General features: G+C 38.5%; 1 protein-coding gene across 6 annotated transcripts in view; it reads left to right on the top strand.

Annotated features, from left to right (window-relative positions):
• BLNK (B cell linker) overlaps positions 1 to 14,141 on the top strand; it is an 88,829-nt gene that overhangs the window by 72,899 nt on the left and 1,789 nt on the right. For 5 of the 6 annotated variants that reach the window (XM_064430934.1, XM_064430933.1, XM_064430932.1 and 2 more), the window contains 12 exons: positions 214 to 242; positions 584 to 679; positions 1,438 to 1,480; positions 4,318 to 4,345; positions 4,655 to 4,727; positions 5,284 to 5,314; positions 6,277 to 6,319; positions 6,981 to 7,059; positions 7,486 to 7,517; positions 10,454 to 10,533; positions 12,748 to 12,831; positions 13,801 to 13,956. In XM_064430934.1, the coding sequence (XP_064287004.1) occupies positions 214 to 242; positions 584 to 679; positions 1,438 to 1,480; positions 4,318 to 4,345; positions 4,655 to 4,727; positions 5,284 to 5,314; positions 6,277 to 6,319; positions 6,981 to 7,059; positions 7,486 to 7,517; positions 10,454 to 10,533; positions 12,748 to 12,831; positions 13,801 to 13,956 (774 nt within the window). Of the gene's footprint in view, positions 1 to 213; positions 243 to 583; positions 680 to 1,437; positions 1,481 to 4,317; positions 4,346 to 4,654; positions 4,728 to 5,283; positions 5,315 to 6,276; positions 6,320 to 6,980; positions 7,060 to 7,485; positions 7,518 to 10,453; positions 10,534 to 12,721; positions 12,832 to 13,800; positions 13,957 to 14,141 lie in introns of those variants that run through there. The other variant, XM_064430937.1, reaches the window with a different exon arrangement.

The raw sequence follows: 14,141 nt of genomic DNA, 5'->3' as shown, positions 1-14,141 counted from the left end.
GTACTGACATAACATATGGCCAAAGCAGATTTACTGATGTTGAGTTCTTGCCTTTCCCATCCTAGTGTAGATTACCAGACAGAGCTCTAGTAGAAATCTGTATCACAGTGCAAAAATAATATCTTGATATGGTAACATAAATAGGATCATACTAATCTATTTTATGGAATTAAAAAGTGACTAAAAAACAATTCAGTGCATTTTCTCTTACAGGAAAAACCATCACCACCACCAGTAACCAGGTAACCCATTGCTGTGAATGTTTGTGTATTATTTAAAACTGTCAGAAAAATATTTTTTCTCATCTAGATACTACATGTCTGGTAATTCTTTCTCTAGAAGAAATACAGTAACAGAAGTAATAAATACATACAGTAAATATCTCTTCAGATTATCTGCACAAATATTATCAACCATTTTTATGTTCATTTCAATAACCCAAATGTAGTACATAGTAAAAAGAAATACTCTTAAGGTTACTTATTAGAATTTTGAGGGGGTAGGGGAGAAGAAAAAGAGGTTTTGTTTGTATTCACTGTTGTTAAATGTAATTTTCCTTTCTTAATTAATGTTTCATTACTAGGTTCACAAAGCCACTCACGTTTATGCCTGCACAGAATACAGAGCACTCCCACATGCACAGCATGACCAGAGAGTCACCCAAGCAGGATAATTCCAGGTAAGTTAACAGCAGCTTAGATCAATAGGAAATATTAGCAGATTAAAAAAAAATTATTCTCTCTAATGTGTAGATTTCAGACAATAAACAATTGTCAGACCACTGAAATAGCTGGGGATGCTAGGACAAGGTGAGCACCAAAAGCTCTCACTGCTTTGTGAACTTCTGTGCTCAAGGCAGTTTGCCACATGGATAGGATTTTCTGAAATACCCCGTAAGGGATCCAGTACAGGGATAAAATATCTCTGCCAGCCAATTTAAGGTCCTATTAGCCATCTCTGCACCTTTGCAAATTAGATGTTTTTGCAACCGTACAAGATTCCTTGTAAAGAAACTGGGCTCAGTAAATCCATGGTTTATATCCCAAGTCTCTGGCAGAAAAGGGAAAAATCGTACTTGAGTGTGCAGCCTTCTTCACTCCTGTGTCCCCAGAAGCATAGAAAGCTGCGTCACAAGCCCTGCCTCCTCTCTAGGTGATTATTTTACAGGGTATGTTGTGTGCCTCCAGAAGGAGGCATCCACAATTCTCTGTGTGTGAGGGTGTTTGGTGAGGTCACAGGGGACCCAAGGTCTAGGACAGGAGCTGTGCTAGAGTAGTTCCACATCAAAGGCAGAGCATCACCACAAGCACTGTAGCTGTGCAGAGCTGAAATCAAATCCATTTGCTGCAGACCTCCTTCCCTCTAGGTCTTAAAAAGCCTATCTGAGCCAATAAAGTAAATAAGTCCTATTCATAACTTACTGTGTGTATTTTTCAGAAATATTTTGCCTCTCCCCAGAAGTCGTCTTCATCCAAAACCAGTGAGTAGTTAATGGGCCACTCTAAAAGAACATGTTAAATTTAGTCCTGTGTTTCATATATAAGTGGATGGATTATCTGTTTATTATCTGGATTAAATAACAGAAACAGATGTCAGATTCATCTGCTATTGTGATTGTTGCTATTAATCCTTTGGGCAAAAGAGCACTGGACATCTCTGTTGATCCAAGAAAAAGTTCAAATGCTTTTTGGGAAATATGGGATATAAGGGATATATATTTCAGTCCACAAAAATAATTTATTGTACTAAAAAATACCAGTTGTACTTCAGGAACCTTACTTTAAGTAGCAGAGGATGATTCTGTCCAATCTGAAGCACTTTTCCTTGAGCGTCATTCCTCTCAGATGGTGAATGATTAATGCTTTCTGAAAATGGAAACCTTCTAAAATGTCAGACTGGGTAGTGTGAGTAACCAGTATCACTAGAAAATGCAGTTCTTGAAGGACTAATTACAAGCCTTGGGTCCTTAGGCTGTTACAGCCAATCCTCTTCTCCCTCTGCCTCCCTCTACTCTTATCCTGTCTGTCCCTTCCACTGTGCTGGGCTTTTTTTAAGCAAACTATTTGGAAACTTGTCCAGCTGCAGAAATGAGCAAAAGCAAATCATAACATATTCTTTTTCAGCCAGATGAGCTCCATTAATTGATCTACACCATAGCTCTACTCACAGCTGTGCCAGTTTGAGAGGGTCTTCATGAGGAGCCAACTATCCAGAACAGAGTAACCTGTTAACTGTGTCAGCATCTGTGCCAAAAGCTCAGACCCTGTCCCAGCCCTGTGCTCTCAATTGTCCCTAGGAAATAATCAGTCTACCAATAACTATATAGAGAAATTAGACACTTAAACCAGGAAATTGGGGTCATATAATAGGATTAGATGTTATGGTAACAGTGCAGGTGGTATATGAGCACCTTATATCAGTCTTTAAAGTTCTAGGTGTACCAAGCAGTTTGTATGTACCAATAGCATTTTAGTTTCCCTTCCACCTTATCACAAAGTTCTTCCCAATTAGATCTGTATCCTGTGGGATTCTGAGCAAATCCTAAACACTGCCAAATTTGGGATTTCTCTTGTATGAAATAGTTTGATTTCTCAGCTTTTTTTACCAATACAAGATACAAAAAAAATCTTGTGTCTCAAGGGAGAATGTTGGACAGGAATTTCACTATCTGATCAGCACTAAGAATACTCCTGCTTCTGAACAGACTCGAGTGCCATATTGCAGCTGAAACGTCTCCATTAATGCATTTTCAAAGCTTACATTTGAGATGGGTATCATCCTAGCTTTGCAGAGAATAAAAAGAGACTATCATTTAGGTGGAGCCACACACTGAATTACAGCTTCAAGATGAAGCTCCCAGACAAACACTCATCTGTACCACAGGTGTATTCAGCTCCTGGGTGCTTGCAGTTCACCAGTTTGTCACAAGAGTCAGCCTAGGAAAGAGTTACTCAGTGCAGTCCACATTTTGGGGTCTTTGCTTGTCTTGTGCCTTTACAATTTTCAAGGAACACATGGTAATGAGCATGATGTTTGTCCAGTGCTCTGTTCCTTTCCATCCAAGGCTACATTGACAAAGTCCAAACAAAAACTGAAACATCTGTTAACTGCTCCCATTCAGTCTGCTGTCAGCACTAACCTGCACTGATCTGTGCACAGAACTGTAACCCTTGTTCCTCTCAAAGGCCTGAGCTGACTGGGAGAAAAATTCTGCCATGTCTCATTTCCCCAACTGCTGGGTGATGGATTACACCTCTCCAGCCAGAGAATGGATGCATTTGTCACTAACATTAGTGAAAAGCCATTAGCTGGGTTGATGAAGACAGACAAATTAATAACTGGTGCCTCTTTTAAAGATACTTATAAAATGGGACTCTTGATTCCCTAAAAGTGAAGAAATGGGAACCAAAATTAAGTGTTTCCCAAAGAAGCCAGGAAATTAGGTGGATTGCTTCAATTCTAGCATGGTGACAAGAGTCTACTCAATTTCCTCCATTCAGTAGAAGATGTGTTTTTAGTGTATTCAAATCTGCTGCAAAATTTCTGTCTTCCAGGTCAGAAATTAAACATGAACCAAAATTAACTCACAGCAAAACTAAGGCCAAATTTTCTCAATACTTACTACAAGCAATTTCAAGATTATTAGAAAGTTTGAAATTTGGTTGCTTAAAATTTTTCAAATGACATCATGAAAGTCTTCTGGATACTATATGACTTCTGTACAAATATTTCTTTAAAAATTACTACAGATACCAAAACCATGTTGATTATTGATAATAATGTTGCTTATTCATGCAGTTCTCATTTAATAATCAAAGAATTATTCAGGCCGAGAACGAGCTCTAAAATCAAGTTCCAACTGTTAATCCAGTGCCACCATGTTCACCACTAAACCAGGTCTGTAAGTGCCACATCCACATGGCTTTTGAACACCTCCAAGGATGGTGATTCCACCACTTCCCTGGGCAGCCCATTCCATGCCTGACCACCCTTTCAGTGAAAACATTTTTTTCTAATATCTAATCTAAATTTCACCTGGTGCAGCAGTTCTGTCTCTTGTTACCTGGGAGAAAAGACCAATACCCTCCTTTCAGGTACTTGTAGAGAGCCCCTGAGCTTCCTTTTCTCCAGGCTAAACATGCCCAGCTCCCTCAGCCACTCCACATAAGACTTGTGCTTCAGTCCTTTCACCAGCCTTGTTGCCCTTCTCTGCTCCATTACCTCTGTGTCCTTCTGGTAATGAAGAAATTAAAACTGAACACAGTAATTCCTTTTTTAATTCCTTCATATCAAATCTAATCTATTTTTCCATTACAGGACCATGAAGCAAACAATACTGATGAAAGTAAGTATTCAGATGCAAACACAGCAATATGAGAGGGACTAATATGCCACCAGTTAGGAGAATACAGCATGCAGTTAGTGTGTCAGTGTAAATTTTACCTCTGCAGTCAGCAATAAGCAAGAAGTGTTACTGAACTGTTCTATTGTATAATTTGTATTGTATAATCAGACTGAAAACATGCTAAGAAAAAAGATTAAAGCAATGGATATTTTTTACCTTTATTATATTAACACTAAAATGGCAATGAGGAAAATCCACTGTTCAGATACAGCTCACATTGCATACTGAATGTATTGCTTACATCTCTAGGTCAAAGGTTCAATAACACACAAGAATCCAGATTTCCCACTGGAGCAGCTCCATCTCCATTACCAAGGGGCCTGTGAGTAAAAAATTATAAAAGTACTTCTTTGCTGGAGATGAGTTTAATTGGTGTATTAGGAGCTAACTCCTTGCCTGTAACAATTAGAATTCAGGAATAATTATTCCTGTTTGTGAAAGATATCCTGACTAGGTAAAGGCAAGCTGTTATTTTGCTTTTTCTGGAGGAATACTGGTTGTATGCCAAGTGGCCTTGCCCTTCACTGCCTGCCACTGGTGGCAGATGCTGGCTGCCTTGTCTGATTTACTCCCATATTGTAGCACTAGCACATGCAAGCTTTCACTAAGTTCTCCTGCCCTCCCAAGTCATGTTAAGCATTGGACAGAGTTGTAGCTTCCTTGTGTAAGTACCTTTAGTGAGTGCCCACATTGCATCTGATAATACCCTTATTCCTTTTTTATTCTGCTTTGTTTGTAACTACTACAAGTATCAAGTGAATCCCATCTTAGATAGAAATACCCTAAGAACCAGTGAAACTGATGCTTAGTTGCTAAATTAATCCATAGATCTGCTAAGTAACCATATTCTTTATTTTTCTTTTTCCTCCGTACTTCAGCAAGAAAGCTTCTAATGCAGTAATTTCACCAGTAAGTTGACTTGTAATTGCATAACCACCCAAAAATTTTATTATAATTTTCATTTATTGTAAAACTTAATTTTATCACGTGTTTGGTTACAAGATAAATGCAAAAAATACCAGGGGAAAGAGTTATAAAGACAGGAAATATTTGGGTGCCATTACACGAAGGAAGAGCAGTGATCTTTCTCCTCAAGCAGAAAAATATTTTGATCAAAGCAACGTTTTAATTCAATGCCCTGGGATGTAACAATAAACACAGTGCATGAACTGAATAAATGAGAAATAGATGGGAACACACACAATTCAGAAGTATTTCCAGAATGTACAGGACTGCCTATGGAGAACATGAGTTCATTGAAAGTGATAGCTCAAGAAATACGCAGGATTTTACCAGAATTTGTTTTTTGAGGTTTTTCAGTAATTCGAAAAATATCCAAAACTTCTTGTGGCAGAAAGTAAGAGGACTGTTTGAAATTTTCAAAGAAATTAATTCAAAAAATCTTTCACAACTGGCAGTTTATTATCATTGTTTCAGAATGAAAGCAAAAAAAAATTAAAAGTGGAAGATTGGTTCCAGTTTTACTGTGAGCTAAACTGACAGTTTAACTTCCAGTAAACAGAAGAAAATGTGTTCAGATATTTGTATGCATAGTTCAATACGGGTGAAAATCCAATTTGGGTATTTGGGATAGACTTCTGATTTTAGCACCTGAGATAAGAATGAACCATCTAGATTTTAGTTTTTCTCCATCTATTTATACCCACAAGCTGGGATTCTTTCCAAATCTCCTTTGCAAAATCCCAAACTTCAAGGTCATACAACTAGAGACTCTTCACAGAATGGCTATGTCCCTGCCTCCTAATTCTTCCAGGATGTCAATTCTAAAGTGTTTCATAAAAAGTATGAATGATAAACATTTGCTGTACAAATGCCAGTTAATACTTGGTTGCCCTTCTCTTTTACTGCAGAAACCGTGCTTACCTTCCAGAGAGACCTTAACTGCAAATGAAGGTAAACTGTAGCCACTAATGTGAAAAGTTGACATTTATCTGATTTTTTTTTTTTAAACTAAAAACATGAAACAAACAGCACCACATTCAAGTTACTGTCGGTTTTGGAGGGGTGTTTGGTTTTAGCAGTTTCAAACTGGATCTGGGCAGCCTTAGTTGCAGTGAGTATCATTGTTCTCTGAGAGCAGTCTCAGTAAAGCTGCCGAGGTTACTGGCAGGGTAACGTGGCACAGTGATGGAGCAGCAGTGTGCCATGGAGCCCTGGCAGCAGAGGAGGGGAGGGGAGGGGAGGGACGGGCTCTGAGCTCAGCCAGAACCATCCCTCATGGAGCCGACTCTGGCCAGAGGCAGTCCCTGGCACGGGCAGGGAATCCATCCCATCCTGGCTGTGCCTGTGAGGTGGCTCCAGCAGGAGCTGCTGCCTCACTCCGGGCTGGCTGCCCTCCCCCGTGTCACAGAGTCCCACCGAGCCCTGCAGGCATCCCTAGCACAGGTATTTGCCTAGAATTAGTTAACAGCAGTGCAATGGCAGGCTGCCATGTCAGAAAAAAAAACAAATTTATAGTGAAAGAAAGCCTCCTTCACCTACGGGGACTCCCTAACCTGGGATAACTTATTTCTGAAGGAATCTTGACTCTACCATTTGTCTTCCCAAACCACAGAAAAACTCACGGCACCAGAACGACGGCGCAATTCCAGCCAGGAACTTCCGCTTCCCCCCCTTCCAAGTGGTGCCCAAAAGTAAGGTCCCGCTCCATCCTCTTGGGAATATTGCAGTGCACCAGCTGTGAGAGGCTCAAAGGGGAGCACTCTTTTCACTGGAGCCTCCTTGTTGCTTTCTCAGAGCTGAGATTCCTGAAGCCTCACAGTACCTCACAGTAGCAAAAAAATAAAACATGACAAATGAATGCATACAAATACTATAACCATCCCCAAAAAGCGTGAGGGGATACAATCTGTAATAAGGTGATGGAGATTTAAAACATATGTTTAAATTCCTACTAGTGGGATATAATTTTTTGAAATACCTGTATCAGACCCATGTTTCTCAGTGAACAGATGGGTGAGATGGAACACATTCTACCACTGCATATTTTCAGTTTTCATATTATCAGGACTGAATACATCCTCTCAGACCTTTCTGTAATCTCTTGACATTTATTTCAGGCCTCTGCTACAAAAGCCCTCAATTCTGCCAAGTAAGTATAATTCCATTTTTTAAATTAAAATGTTATTAACTTGTACTTTCAAATCAATATTTGAATTAAAATTATTTCAAAATACCTTGCATATTAATCAGTTTGGAATTAGTGTATCTGTAATGCATACAAAGAGTAGGTTAAGTATCCAAGATCTTAGCTCAGCTAGTAAAATCAAGGGAGTATCTCAGTATTATTGATGGAAAGTGGGTGCTTCATTTATATTTATGAATACTGGAAATCTCTAGCAAAGGCAATTTGGGTCATTTCCCATCATAATAAAGATTCCATCAATCTTCCTTGTCACAGAAGAATCCTAAATATGACATTTCTGGGCTGCTCCAGGCGTCTGTTGCCTACAAGACAGACAGATTATTATTACAATCAATTTATTCTTTTTCTACAGAAGGAAAAAAGAAGGTACTTTTATAATAGCAACTGCTAATGCTCTTTTCTAAGTAGTGCCTTCCAAGATGGACTTTGTTCAGTTCACAGCTAAAAATGAATTAGGTAATACGTATATAAATCCCCTTTATACAGAAGTGTAAATGAGATTCAACATTTTTCTAGTTGCTTGTTAGCAGACACTTGTCTGACCTTCCTGTAAGCCCTTTACTGTACATATTCAGTCTGAACATATCCTTCACATTGTAAACAGATGGTGAGAATGGCACATATAAATCTATATTTGGTGTAGCTTAAACTGACATGCTGTTATTAGTGTAACTCTTTCCTGGAAACATTTGCTTGATGCATGTTGCAATTATATCTCCTGTGCTGAGGAAGTTCACATTAATACAAGGTTCACATTAATGCTCTTGACTGATGCACTCAAGTCTGCTCCCATCACACAACTGATGTGCTTCAACTTGAAGCATAAATTCTTACTACTCCTGGAACTGTAACTATTCTTGAAGACCATCTGGTGCTGAATGGTGCTCTGATTAGTAAACTTTCTTTAGCATAATCTTACTCAGTGCCTGGTCCAGTAACAACTTTATAATACACACCACTGGTCCCATCATCACTGATGTCCCTTCAGCATAACCTGCCCATCTCTTCTTTGGATACAAGCCTAGAGCTAACTTCTAACTTTATCATTAAAACATCTAACTTTATCACTTCCCATATGGCACAGTGTCAAAAGCTCTCTGAAGTCCAGATTAAGTACACTGCTACATCCTCTCTTTGTAGAACTCTGTTATTCTGTGAAATAGCTGTAATATTTTATCTTCTTGGCTAAGATTCAGATTTTCTCTTTCTAGCTGTACCTTTACTTCCAAATCTTGATGTTATTTCCTTCAAATTCTCTCTTAGGGCCTTGTGTTCTGTGGAATCAGGCAAAAAGCCCTATATATGCTCAAGTCACTTTTTCCACTCTAGGTATAGCAATTATGTTTGGTATTCTTTAATCATTTGGTACCATCTTGACATGAAAATTACCTAAAATAACTGTTACCACCCCTGAATTTCATGTGCCAATTTTTAGAATTTCATAGGTAAAGATCATCTGGGCCCATCAGTTCAATTGTACTAAAGTTATTTCAGCTCTGCTACGAATTTGATTGTGGAAATTTCCATTTCTGTGCCACAACTACTATTTGTTTAGTACCTAGATTATCTTTAAAATCAATAAAATTCTTATTGAATAAAGTCCCCCCCTTTTCTTATTTACACACAGCCAAGGCATCTTTCATTACTTATCCTTTTGTCAATAATCTGTCTGACTTCTGTCAATTCTTGCTTTATTTCTACAATCTACTCTCAGATGTAGCTTTAACAGCCAGTCAGTCAAAATTTGACAGAAAAACCAAAATCCATAATATTGAATAGCCTTCTTCAGGTGATTATTAATTCATTGAGAGCTGGAACTGCTCCCTACAAGGTCTCCCCTCCACTTGGGATGCAGCTTCCAGACAGTTACATCTTTACTACAAAAGAAGTTCTAAATGTACTTCACACAACTGTCTTTGTCTCCAAGTCCAATTGCATTTTTTATGCATTGTATGGTCTTCTCTATAACATTCTATTGCTTTCTAAACCAATATCTAAATCACAATTTTATTGGTGAAGATTTAACAATGAAGTCTGCAGAGCACCATATCCAGAAAGGGTCGCATTTGTTTTCCCTAATAAGTAAAGCACACAGGAAAAAAAGCCTCCCATAATAACAAAATGAGTATCACTCAACTTTCTACAATGATCTTCTCTAATATATTGATTTGCATCCAGCTGTGTTCAAAAGTACCTATAGCAGGCACCTACTCTGTTGGGCCAAATTCTTTTTTACCAGAAAGCAATAATCCACACTTCTTTCATCATATTGCTATGCAACACTACTCGAACATTTCACTTCTGATTTCTTAAACTCTTACATCTGTATTCTAGCCCTAGTAACTATTTTCAACTATGCTTTGTTATTCCAGTTAAGCATCATAATATTTTCTATTAATTCTGCTTCTCCATTTTGCTGCCTGGACTTCTTGCACATGTATACAAACAATTCAGGCAGTCTAAACTGGTGAAAAATTATCTCTGAAATAAACTCATTTTCCTGACTTTCTCACCTATAAGACTGCTTCTCACAGTGGACTGAGAATTACTTGCATCAAGTTCCTGCAATTTTTATCTATTGCTATATTCATTCACTTTGATGGTGAAAGAGGTTTTTTCCTGTACTCTTGAGTCTAGTTGTGGCTAATAACCAAATTGTTATCCAGCCTGGTTTTTCCTTCACAAGCAAGGCTAGCTACCCTTTGGGCAGGCAAGTGTCCCATCACTTATATAGGCCCCCTCCATTTCCAGTAGAAAGCTTTCTTGACTGATAGCAAAGGTCAGGTGTTTCCAGATCTTCCAAAGTCCTTGCAAAAATTCAATTTCTTACATCATAACAAGCATACTTTGAAAACTTACACGTCGTTCTTTCTGTTTTCTAGAAGTGCCAGAAGCTGCAAACCATTCTTTGGGTGCTTCCCCTCCCAGCAGCACCTCATCTATTTCAAGTTCTGCAGACCAGGTATAATAAATTCATATTACAGAAATCTCCTTATCCTTTATTTTAAAATAGTATTTCCACCCCCTTCAATAGAAAATTACACTCCTGGAGGGCTTCTATGTCCTGTTTTGCACTGTAGCACAAATAATCTGAATGTTAGCTTTCATTAAAACATGCTCAGAACACATAGCATAGGAGAGGTTTAACAAACTGTAGAAAAATATTTAAATAGTATTATATTAAATCTTGTCACCCTACCAATCACAGAAAGCTTTAATTTCATGTCTTCCTGACTCTCCAGTTCATACTTTCAACATCATTGAAACAAGGAAATCTGTGGTGATGTACTTAAGTCTAGTCTTTGATATAGACTGCTATAAAGAGTTTATAATCATGTCCTTTTTTCCAACTTATAGCTGTACAAATTGTGTGCAGGGAAAAAAAAAAGGTGCAGTAAGCAAATGCAATGATGCTGCAATGCCTCCCCTATGTGTTTTAGTCTCTCCCAAGTCCAGCTCCTTTCTGTTCCTCAGAAAGGAAAACAGATCTCTTCTCATTACAGTTACTGCTGTTAGTTTTATGGACAGTTCTTTTTTTTATGTGTTTTGTTGCAACATTAAGCTTTGAATGATCTAAGCAAATGGAAGGTTATTTTCATTTCAGTGCTATTCCCTTTATTCTCATTTTGGATGAAGGGAGACTATAAAATGCAAAAAGCCATTCTTATAAACCTGGTAGTCACAAACAAGGTAAAAATAGTTCTGTTGAGTGTAAACCGAAGGCTCCATCCTGCAGAGCCAGTAACAGTAAGTGTTCTAAAAGTCTGACATGACAAAGATAACACAACATTGAAGAACAAAAAGGATTTGTAGTTCTGGAAAAATTTTAACTGTATGTAACACTAGATATTTATTATAAAAATTACTTTCAAATAAGCAATCTAGAATAGTCTATATAAACAGCTTGTAGCAATTACATTTGCAATTTTTATTTAACAGCCATGGGCAGAAACAGAACTTAATAAAAGATCCATTTTGTTTAAAAAAATTAGCTGTTAGTGTTATTTTCCCAGCAGTTGTATACAGGGGTATCATTTGCTGTAGCATCCTGCACAATACAGGTGCTCACAGATGTCATTCATTCCCATGACATTCACTCTTTGCTTGGTTCCCATCCAAACTTTGGCAGCAGCTCTCTGATTCTACATTGTAGGCCACAGATAGTGGTAGAAGAAAGGCCTGAGGGCCATTGATTCCTTCTTTTGTTGAACAAAGATTTGTTCACTGGACTTATTCTCTGTGTGGACAAGTACCTTTCATATTTGCAATTCCTCTCAGCCTTTCTTTTTCCAGTGAACAGTGTGACTGGAGAAATAAATGGAAAATTTTTGAAGGTAAAATTATATGTTGTGGCTTGAGCCAGTCTAAGAATTTAGTGCAGTGCCCCCAAAATTGAGGCTCTGCTCTCTCTTCACTGTCAGCTCCCCTCCCAGCTTCTGTGGTGTTCCTTCTTGATCCTGCAGTGGGTTGAGCCAAGTCATTAAACTGACAGAAAATCAGCTTGGCAGTCAAACACAAGAAAAGGCAAAACAAAAAAGGAAAGTTTTTTGGTTTTTTTTCTGCAAGTTGAATAAAGTGAATTATCTCACCATGGGATCAGATGAGCAACAAAATGAGCACAAAGGAGAAGCCAAGACATTTCCTTTCTGGCAGCAATAAGTCAGCTAGACCAGCTCAGTTATAATGTGCAACCTTTAATCTATTTTGTACAGAGGTGACAAAGCTTGTGTGAAAATTAATTTTATCATTAAGCTTGTTACTGTAAAGCTGGACCAAAACTTAGCCAACTGTCATGCTATCCATGTGGAGACAGTCATGACTGTGGTCACAAAGAGCAAATTTCTCAACATTTATTCCTCTTTCAATTCTACTGGAATAGCTTTTGTCTTTAGAAGGATCCTACAGTTGAGCCTGACTGCTTTCCTCGGGGCATCTCTTTTGTCATTTATCAGCCTTCTATCACAAATCTGTTACCACTGTTTTGACACTCCCAGTTTTTCTTTGCCCCACCTCTATTCAACTAAAACTGTGAACTCGTGGCAAAGACTTTCTTAAAGTCTTCCGTTTTCTGCGTTTTAGTTCTTCATAGCTGCCACTATTTAGCAGTAACTCCCCTACAGGCTATATTCTTTATTATTATTATTTTACAGGTGAAACACTGTTCCTCTCTTTTTAGGATGCTGGTGTTCACAGTAAAGCATGGTATGCTGCTACCTGTGATAGGAAAATGGCAGAAGATGCTTTGTACCGATCAAACAAGGTAGGTCACTTTTAAAGAATGTCTATTTTATGAGAAAAAAAACAAAACTTATAAAAAAATCATTTAAAAGACAACCAGAAGTATTCAGAGAGCATCAGTTGCCTTCTGAACAAGTCAGAACTACTGTGCCCTGCAAGTACTGTCAAACATGGAGTTATTGTGGTGACATCAGTTAATGCTGGCTTTCATTGCAACACCAAGTTGCATTAGAGACTAGAGAGCTGAGGGAGATCTTGCAGCTCATGCACACCCCCTTACAAGAAATGCAAAGCCCATTGGCTTTGAAGTGGTCTCCACCACTGTCCAGTGGCCCATGTGAAAACAGCTGTTTGGAAAGGCTGGTGGTGTTAGCATTTTGAAATAGCAACACTGAGCATTTAGGTATTTAGAGAATTTGAATTCTCCCAGCTATTCTTTGTACAAAATCTAGTGTCACAGGAGGGGAGGAGCATGTAGAGTTGCATCCTCTGCATCAAGTACGTTTGCACTCTTGCCCAAGTCCACAGAGGATAAAGGGGCAGAGAAGGGGGGCTATCCCCAGGTGAAGGCTGCTGTGAGTTAGTGAGCACAGGGCTACATGGTCAGGAGTGCAGGTGCTTGACTGTGGTGAGCTCCTTTTTACAGCTCTGGAGAAATGGTGTCTCCACCTCTCCCTGCTTTCTTCCCAACCTACTGCCACTGACAGGAACTATTCCCTAACAATCTGTGGACCACAACAGATGGCTGCCACTGTGTATTTATTTCTTCATTTTCTCTCTGGTTGAGAGAGAGAACAGGCAGCAGCAAAGCTGATTCTTAAATGACCTTTGCAAGCTACTGTTAGCAGGAATACATGCTACTTCTCATCTTCTGTTATTATTTTTCTAATGGGAGAAAAGGGTTTAATGCTAATCAAAATATTAAGCCAAAACCAGACTAAGTTGTTGGAAAGAAATGAGCCAAATACACTGACTGCTTTTCTCTCTTTAGGATGGATCTTTTCTAATAAGGAAGAGTTCTGGGCAGGACTCACGGCAGCCATATACACTGGTTGTGTTTTACAACAGAAGAGTGTACAACATTCCTATAAGATTTATTGAATCAACAAGGCAATATGCACTGGGCAGAGAAAAAAGTGGTGAAGAGGTGAGATGATGTGGGGGTATTTTTCCTAACAGTTTTTTAATTATATACCTTTAATAAGTAAGGACTAAGATATATTGCACTGTGACCACAAAGATTCTTCATGTATGAAGATAAAAATACACCCTTTATAATGATCAATCTGTCAAGCTAGAGAAACCAGTGTTACAACAGCTCCTGTACACGGT

Source organism: Passer domesticus, chromosome 8 (assembly GCF_036417665.1).
Source record: "Passer domesticus isolate bPasDom1 chromosome 8, bPasDom1.hap1, whole genome shotgun sequence".
NCBI classification, from domain to species: Eukaryota; Metazoa; Chordata; class Aves; order Passeriformes; family Passeridae; genus Passer; species Passer domesticus.
Note: the sequence above shows the minus strand (reverse complement) of the source record. Positions and strands in the feature narration are given on the sequence as shown.